General features: G+C 36.4%; 1 protein-coding gene across 1 annotated transcript; it reads left to right on the plus strand.

Annotated features, from left to right (window-relative positions):
* Positions 1-715: 715 nt before the first annotated feature.
* Positions 716-8,650, plus strand: gpr157 (G protein-coupled receptor 157). The gene is made up of 4 exons (XM_073823679.1): positions 716-1,397; positions 2,482-2,695; positions 7,387-7,581; positions 7,726-8,650. Exons 1-4 carry the CDS (start codon positions 1,021-1,023, stop codon positions 7,939-7,941), a joined length of 1,002 nt encoding a protein of 333 aa, XP_073679780.1. The 5' UTR covers positions 716-1,020; the 3' UTR covers positions 7,942-8,650.
* The last annotated feature ends 1,094 nt before the right edge of the window (positions 8,651-9,744 follow it).

Genomic DNA, 9,744 nt, shown 5'->3' on the forward strand with positions numbered 1-9,744 from the left:
CAAGCATCGGCATGTTTACATCCTGCTAGGATAGCATCTAGCGTTTCTTGTCTCTGCCGTTTGAAAGCTTTCAGTAGCTGTGGTCTACTAAAAGCCTCAAAAGCATCAGGGCTAAAGTGAAGAGAACAAAGAAGCCAGTCTTTAGGAAGTTTTATTTGTCCACAGGCATCTTCCTATTCAGTAAAGCTTCCATCGCTTCTCTTGTCGCCCTTCGACTAAAAATGCCGCACAATGTGGCATTGTATCAGTATTTTATTTTTCAAATTGTGTTGCGGTAAAAATAGCTACAGTTAGCGCCAGCAGCTCACTGAGTGCAACCATTTAACGTCAAAACAATGTTTATTTTTTAAATAATGTAAATCTTTTATGGGTTTTCTACTACATATTTCAGTATAATAGCCATTATCATATATGCTGTATTAAGCCATACAAGTCTTAATAGCCTACCCGGGGTTCCCTTTAGTAAAGCACAGTAAAACCTGTGATTCAGTGTTTTTAACGAATCGACTGAGCAAAGGTTCCATGCTTCCAACTACCTGCGTGACGCTGAAACGTTCTGTACGAATCTTTTTAGTGTTTCGATTCAAATGATTCGAATCACTTGACGAATCACTCCCCTCCCCAACACTAGTGACTTAAAATGTTAAACGCAGAAACAAAGTTTGTGAGTTCCTCAGCTTAGATTTCGAGCCTAGGATACGTTTAGTCTGTTTTATAAAGTCAGTCAGGTATACTAACAAAAATGGACACAAAATGTAACATGTTTTGATTTGTTGTTATTGTCAAGACATTGTTTCACTGCCTCAGCAGTTGTGAAGCTGTTTGACTGGCTCTTGTAAAGCCTCTTACGCCGCTGGATCTTAAAGCCCGTCTCGTTTACACTTCAGGGCAATGCTTCGTCAAGGGAAAAGTGCACTGGTAATCTCTTAGGGTTCCAAGAGGATTCGACACTTTAAATTAGACTTTACCAAACAAAGAAACGAGGCGCTGGGAGATTTGAAAGTCTTACAAGGGAAAACTATGGCCGAGGTTAACCGGACCGAGGTGTATGTTTACGAACAGGTTGTTATCCTGACTTCATGTGTACTTTCGTTTTTTGGCTCACTTTTAATCATATGCACATTTGCAAGATGGCTCGATCTGAGAACTACGCCGAGAAAACTGCTCGTTTATCTGTCTATCACGGACCTTCTGTCTGCACTTTCTTACTTTTACGGAGTTGTGGTGGTTTTTGATTCTGATTCTGCGGATTGTATTGCGCAAGGAGCTATTTCCACGTTCGCCAACACCAGCTCATTCTTCTGGACCGTGGCTATTGCTATTTACTTATACGTTTTTATTGTGAGGTCCAGCCAGAGACAGGCCGACAACTTGGTGCTGTATTTTCATCTTATCAGGTAAACACTACGAAGCATTCCTTCACTGACAGGAAATTCTTATAGGAACAGTTTGCCTCAAAAATATTTACTCAGAGTTCTTTCAAAATGTACTTACCATTGTGGTGTACCAAACCTGCATTACTTTTTCTTTTGTGTAAAAACAAAAGCAGATGTTTTAAGAATGACTGAGTCACTGTTCACTCATAATGTGCGAGGGAAAGTTTATAATTTAAATTAAACGATTTTCTTAACATTATCTTTCAATTTATTGTTAATTATTCTATTTTATTAACATATAATATTTGTTACAATTAGTTTACATGTAATTCAAACAGTTTGTCCTTTACATAAAATAAAATTCATAAATGTACACATTTTACATGCCTTATGCTATGATGTGGAATATTTTACTTTGAAAAATGTGCATATGTCATGTTTATATGTGACCCTGGACCACAAAACCAGTCATAAGGGTAAAATTTTTTAAAATTGAGATTGATACATCATCTGGAAAACTATTTAAAAAAATTATACAACTATTTGAAAATCTGGAATCTGAGGGTGCAAAAAAAATCTAAATATCGAGAAATTCGCCTTCAAAGTTGTGCAAATAAAGTTCTTAGGAATGCATATTACTAATCAAAAATTAAGTTTTTTCATATATTTACAGTAGGAAATGTACAAAATATCTTAATGGAACACAATCTTTACTTAATATCCTAATGATTTTTGGCACAAAAGAAAAATTGATCATTTTGACCCATACAATTTATTTTTGGCTATTGCTACAAAATACCTGTGCTACTTAAGACTGGTTTTGTGGTCCAGGGTCACATATTTTAATTTAATTTACAGGTATAGAGGAGATTATTTCCTATATATTACAGCAATTTAGCAAAGAAAAAGGAGATTATTTATGTTCCTTTTATATTATTTTGCATTTAGAATTATATACTTTCAGCTATACAAATAAAAAGGATTACAGGCACTTTAATAAGGTTTCTGTATAGTAAGGCAAAAGTTTGTTTTGAACATGAAGTTGTTTGTGTAGCCTGTGGATGTCTATCTGCAGTCTGATCTTGTGATTTGTGGTTTGTGTCAGCTGGGGCGTTCCATTCGCCATCACTGTGGCAGCTCTGTCCCTGCACAAGATCGGCTATGATGCCTCTGAAGTGTCTGTTGGCTGGTGCTGGGTGGACATCCAGGCTGAAGACCATGTGCTGTGGATGCTGCTCACAGGAAAGATCTGGGAGTTCTTTGCCTATGTCACACTACCAGTCCTGTACATCCTTATAAAGTTACACATTCACAGAGCAGTAAGTCCACCGTGGCTCATCACAGACAGCTTACCATAATAGCAGAGGTTTGCATGACATTCTCATAAACTGTGAGCAAGTCATTTCTGGAATAAAGTCCAGAGCTGATGTATCAGGAAAATATCATAAGATAGTGATTTCTAGGCCACGACTGAACTTCAAGTCTTCGAAGTGTTTCAATGAGTTCACCAAAATCCTTCTTTAGGAGTTCTGATCTAGTAGTACCAGCACTGATATTTTGCCAGAATCAGAATTTAGGCGAATATCATTTATTATCTTTATGAGCGCTGTCTCTGTGCTATGATGTGGTCTGAAACCAGATTGCAAATGGTCCAGGTATCCATTTGAGTTAAAAAGTTAAAAGTTAAAAAGAAATTAAGATTTTTGAGGAAAACATTCTAGTATTTTTCTCCATATAGTGGACTTCAATGGGAGCCAACAGGTTTAAAGGAACACTCCACTTTTTTTGGAAATAGGCTCATTCTCCAACTCCCCCCGAGTTAATAAGTTGATTTTTACTGTTTTGAAATTCATTCAGCCGTTCTCCTGTTCTGGCGATATCACTTTTAGCATAGCTTAGCATAAATCATTGAATCCTATTAGACCAGTAGCATCACGTTCAAAAATGACCAACGAGTTTCGATATTTGTCCTATTTAAAACTTGACTCTTCTGTAGTTATATCGCGTACTAAGACCAGCGGAAATGTAAAGATACGGTTTTCTAGGCCGATAAGATTAGGAACTACACTCCCATTCCGGCGTAATAGTCAAGGAAGTTTGCTGCCGTAACATGGCCGAAGCAGGCGCAGTAATACCACACAGCACATGTGCAAATGTTTACTTCCGTCAACATATCCAACGTGCATGCACAGCACAGACAGCGTTCCTCGCCATGGAGACATTTGTGAGAGACGATTTAGAAGATATTTACTTTGGTGCAAATCCTAAACCGTATCAATTTGAACCAGAATTCACTGAAGCTAAGGTTTTGGTACGCGAAAGACAAGAAAGTGTGTCTGAACTGCCTGGGACAGAAGGGATGAGGAGAGCAGATTCGCGCTGGTGGGGCTTGCCAACCCATGCCAACTAAAAGTGAGTGCCTGTGTTGTCGCGAGTGGGACTAGGTATTGCCATCGATGGCAAGGGTGGATCTACCTGATGAGGAAGTGTCAGGTCGCAACATCCGAGGACTTGGATGCAATGCTGCATCCTGCAATAGTCGATTTTTTTTTCCGGTTTGACAAAATAAACTAGAAAAAACGTCACACGCCGAGTGGACCTAATGGCCAGCTGTCGCAAGAGTAAGTTATTCCTGCTACATTATATAATATAAAGATTTTAAATGCATACTGTCAGTTTGCATTTTCAGGCTTACATTCATGATGTACACTTTTACTCAAAACTGACTTTAAAACACCACCGACTGTTCGCAATAACTTTCTTTTGCAATCACACATGGAATTTGGTCATAGCAAATACTAAGCCAACTGTTCGCCCAAACCTAGTCGTCAGGGGTTGCATTTCACAGGTAACGTTAGCAATTAATCATGTTTCACTTACAGCCGTGGGCGATGCTCCTTGTTGTCCTGTCTGTAACGTTAGTTTGAAGATTGTTGGGATCGCCGTGTCCTTTAGACGCCGTGCTGTAGTATCGGTAAAACTATCCAAATAGTCATCTGGTTCAAAATCCTCGGAGCAAACACGCCATTTCTTGATCGTTTCTAACGGTGTTTTGAGATCTATGTTCAGAGCAGCCAGCCATTGATTCATTAGTCGAAATTGCTTTTTTTTTTGTGGGAATTCTATGAAAGATGGTAGTAGATTACGTCTTCGACTTACTATCACAGCCCCTTACAATGCACATAACCATAGCTAATCACACACAGGTAAATCCAGCCACTAACAATTTACCAGCTGCAACTCTGACAGCTGCAACAACCGGAATTACACAAACTTAGCACCGGTTACATTGGAAGTTACCTAGCTGGGATCTAATTTCAGGCGCTGTGTGATATTAATGCGCCTGCTTCGGCCATGTTACGGCAGCAAACTTCCTCGACTATTACGCCGGAATGGGAGTGTAGTTCCTAATCTTATCAGCCTAGAAAACCGCTGCTTTACATTTCTGCTGGTCTTAGTACACGATATAACTACAGAAGAGTCAAGTTTTAAATAGGACAAATATCGAAACTCGTTGGTCATTTTTGAACGTGATGCTACTGGTCTAATAGGATTCAATGATTTATGCTAAGCTATGCTAAAAGTGATATCGCCAGAACAAGAGAACGGCTGAATGGATTTCAAAACGGTAAAAATCAACTTATTAACTCGGGGGGAGCTGGAGAATGAGCCTATTTCCAAAAAAAGTGGAGTGTTCCTTTAAGGTCCAAATTGAAGTTTCAAAGCAGCTTCAAAGGGTTCTACACGAACACAGACAAGGAATAAGGGTCTTACTTAGCGAAACAATCAGTCATTTTCTAAGAAAAAAAGCAATTTTATATACCTTTTAACCACACATGCTTGTCTTGCGCTATCTCAACCTCACACATTACGTAATGATACACACATGATGTAGGCAGAAGTACCGACCCAGTGTTTACAAAGCGAACGTGCAAAGAAAGTCAAACGCCCTTTACAAAAAAAAGGTAAAACAATTATGTCAGACGATTTTTAAGAACCAAAGTACACCGACAAAGAACTAACAGTGCAGAACTAGTGCAAGACAAGCATTTGTGGTTAAAAAGAATATAAAACTGTATATTTCTTTTAACAAAATGACCAATCGTTTTACTAGTAAGACACTTATTCCTCGGCTCGGATCATGTAGAGCCCTTTGACGCTGTATTAAAACTGCAGTTTGGACCTTCAACCCACTGATCCCCATTAAAGTCCACTATATGAAGAAAAGTCCTGGAATGTTTTCCTCAAAAAACGTAATTTCTTTGCGACTGAAGAAAGAAAGACATGAAAATCTTGGATGACATGGGGGTGAGTAAATTATCAGGAAATTTTCATTCTGGAAATGAACTACTTTTTCAGAGATTGGCCTACATTCCTGTCATAGTAACACAACTACATTCTGCAAACCACATGCTGTAGTAATGGGAGTGTATGGATATGCTGTTTCCTTGTAAACATTTTGGCGTGAGGTTTACAAGCCACTTTCAATAATAAATGGTGAGATTAACCCAAAAAACAACAATCTGTTATTGGTTACAGTACCGTTAAAAGTTTGGCATCTGTAAGATTTTGAAAAAAGTATCTTATGACCACCAAAGCTGAATTTAGAGTAAAAACAGTAATATCATGAATTATTATTATCATTAAAAATAACTGGATTCTATTTGAATATACAGTTGAAGTCAAAAGTTTACATACACCTCGCAGAATCTTCAAATGTTCATTATTTTACCAAAATAAGAGGGATCATACAAAATGCATGTTATTTTTTATTTAGTACTGACCTTAATAGGATATTTCACACAAAAGACGTTTACATTTAGTCCACAAGAGAAAATAATAGTTGAATTTACAAAAATGATCCTGTTCAAATATTGATTTTTAGTACTGTGTTGTTACCTGAATGAGGGACTCCTATGCAACTTTTACAGAAGGTTCAAACACTCTGATGTTCCAAAACGAAACACGATGCATTAAGAGCCGGGGGTGAAAACTTTTGAACAGAATAAAGACGTGTACATTTTTCTTATTTTGCCTAACTATATATATTTTTTTAATTTACTACTGCTCTTCAGAAGCTACGGAAGATACTTACATGTTTCCCAGAAGACAAAATAAGTGAAATTTACCCTGATTTTTGAATTCAAAATGTTTTCAACCCCCTCCCCCCCGGCTCTTAATGCATTGTGTTTTTTTGTGAAGCATCAGTGAGCGTTTGAACCTTCTGTAATAGTTGCGTTTGAGTCCCTCAGTTGTCCTCAGTACGAAAAAATGAACCTCAAAATAATACAGTCATTGCTAGAAAGGGTTCAAATACACAAAAATGCAAAGAAAAAAAACTAAGAATTGTGGGACCTGAAAGATTTTTTCTGAAGAACAGTGGGTAGTTTAACTATTCAGGACAAATGAACTATCACTAAACAAAAAGAAAACACAATTGTCGATCATTCAGGTAACAACAGTATTAAGAATCAACATGTAAACTTTTGAACAAGGTCATTTTTATAAATTCAACTATTATTTTCTCGTGGATTATGGAAACTTCTTTTATGTGAAGGTTAATGTAAACCTTTGACTTCAACTGTATTTTAAAATGTATTCCTATGATGGCGAAGCTACATTTTCAGCAGTCTTCAGTGTCACATGATCCTTCAGAAATCATTCGAATATGATAAAAATGCTGATTTGGTGTTCAAGAAACATTTTTTATTATAAATGTTAAAAAATAATAGTTTGCATTCTTTGTGCAATAGAAAACTCAATTAAACAGTACTTAAAAAAACAGCTTGTCCACTTCTGATCCACTTCTTAATTTAATTATCATTCTTTAATTCTGTATTCTTGTTAAATAAAAAGTATTATTTTTGTTAATTAAACATTTTTCTCTTGTTGCAAACCTATATAACTTTATTATTTCTGTAAATCACAATTTGTATTTTTAGGTCAGCTTTTTCTGTAAGACTAAATGCTGATCTCTTTTTTTATTCCCTTTTCCTCTGACATATTTAAGCACGCAGCCCTGTCCGAGTACCGTCCCATCCTGACCAGCAGCCCTGTCTCTAATTCGGCGTCTTCCATGGCAGACAGGAAGCTCACCCTCATCCCCATCATCTTCATCATGCTACGCATGTGGAGCACCATCCGCTTTCTGCTCCTGCTGACCGACTCCCCTGCAGGACACAACCCAGTGCTGGTCACCTTGCATGTGAGTCACCCGGTTCCACTTAGTTACAACTTAATTTAAGTCCCATTAATGCAGTTTATTTGTATACTTAATCAAAGTCATTTATCTGCACTTGCCTTTATTGCATTTGGCAACCCAGTTATTGTTATTTCATTTTTGTAATAGGGAATTGGAAACACCTTTCAAGGAGCTGCGAACTGCATCATGTTTGTGCTGTTGACTCCCTCAATTCGGTCACGACTGGTGGCTCTGCTCTGCTGCAGGGGTCAGGACAGAAACTGGCATACAGAATCAGTATCCCAGAACAGGACAAGCGCATATGCACCTTCACACAGGGAAGAAAACACAAGCCCACAAACCTGGGAAAACAGTGAGGGGTGATCCTCCATCTGAATGCACAAGGCTGGAGTGACTTTACGGCTCTCTGTTGTGGTCATTGGAGTTATATCAGAGCCTTACACTCGACACTCAGCCTTCTTGTTTGACCAAGCGCCTTCACGGATTACAGGGGACTGCGGTCACATGCACAAAACCCGCAGAGCATGGAACACAAACGCACTTTCTGTTACCGGTTTAGCTCAGCACTTTAGGCGAGAGGCTTTCTGTCTTCCGAATCTGTTTTCATTCTGCTGCCGCAGATATCTCATGTTCATTTAAATAGAAATGAGATCTGTGGCTCAGGGGAAGCGAGGGATACAGCAGTTTATTATCTAGTGACCAAACTGGCAAATGTACTGTGAAGTGTTTTTACAAGGGATTTGTTTTTCCCTGTTTCTCCCAACAAAGCACATGCATTCTTAATGCAATGTTATTACTTTACATTACATTTGATATGTATTTTTAATGTGTATTATGTGCTGTATTTATATGTACAAACATATTGTTTCTTTTCACTTTTTCACTTTTCTTTGTATAGAGTTACATGCACTTAGCCAGGACACAAGCCGCAATATGCACATTTATTGTTATTTCACACAATGCCTTAAAAATACTGTTGAAACAATGGGGAAGAATTGCCTTTTAATCTTTGTATATGTAATTATGAATTTGTATGATAGTTATATTTTATCAGCATATCAATTGATTTCAATAAAGCGATTCATTACCTGTTAGACTTAGTGTTATTTAGTTTTTTTATATACTGTTATTTTAAATTAACTTTGTTTTTATAATTTCAGTTTTCATTTTTGTTTTAGTTTCATTTTATAGTGATTTTGTTGCGTTTTGTCATTTTTATTACCTTTTTTTATTATTTCCATTTAGGTACATTTTAGTTTTAGCTTTTATGGTAACACTTTACAATGAGGTGTCATTTGTTACAGTTAATGTATTAACTGACATTAATGAACAATGAACAATATATTTATTACACTATATATTATTCTTTATTAATGTTAGTTAATAAAAATACAGTCATTTATTGTTTGTCCATGATAGTTCACAATGCATTAACTAATGTTAAAGGAACACAACTTATGGTTTTAATAATGCATTAGTAAATGCTGAAATTAATATTAACTAAGATTAATAAATGCTTAAGTATTGTTTATTCTTCGTTCATGTTAACTAATGTTAACTAATGAACCTTATTGTAAAGTGTTAACATTTAGTTCTTTATTTTGGGCTTATTTCAATTAACAAAAATGTCTATAATAGTTTTAGTTAAATAACTCTGGTCAAATTATTGCATGGGTTTTAATTATATTCATCAGTTGTTGATTGGATTTTGAGATGTGCGCATTTCGCTCAAACTGTGGAGGAAGAGGAAGAACATGGAAAATCCAGTTAGGACAATCTGATGAAACATTACAAGGTAAAAAAAAATGCATACATATATAATATACAATTAAGGTCAAAAGTTTACACGCACCTTGCAGAATCTGCTAAATGTTAATTATTTTACAAAAATAAGAGGGATCATACTAAATGCATGTTATTTTTAATTTAGTACTGACCTGAATAAGATATTTCACATAAAAGTTTTTACACATAGTCCACAAGAGAAAATAATAGTTAAATAAATAAAAAAATGACCCGGTTCAAAAGTTTACATACACATTTGATTCTTAATACTGTTGTTACCTGAATGATCCACAGCTGTTTTGTTGTTGTTGTTGTTGTTTAGTGATAGTTGTTCATGAGTCCCTTGTTTGTCCTAAACAGTTAAACTGCCTGCTGTTCTTC

This window comes from Garra rufa, chromosome 18, assembly GCF_049309525.1.
Source record: "Garra rufa chromosome 18, GarRuf1.0, whole genome shotgun sequence".
Lineage (NCBI taxonomy): Eukaryota > Metazoa > Chordata > Actinopteri > Cypriniformes > Cyprinidae > Garra > Garra rufa.

Excerpts from the sequence above, each read along its gene's own strand:
- gpr157 (XM_073823679.1), top strand. The coding sequence starts at position 1,021 with ATGGCCGAGGTTAACCGGACCGAGGTGTATGTTTACGAACAGGTTGTT. Across the intron at positions 1,398-2,481 it reads CTGTATTTTCATCTTATCAG|CTGGGGCGTTCCATTCGCCA; the intron begins GTAAACACTACG and ends GGTTTGTGTCAG. Across the intron at positions 2,696-7,386 it reads AGTTACACATTCACAGAGCA|CACGCAGCCCTGTCCGAGTA; the intron begins GTAAGTCCACCG and ends GACATATTTAAG.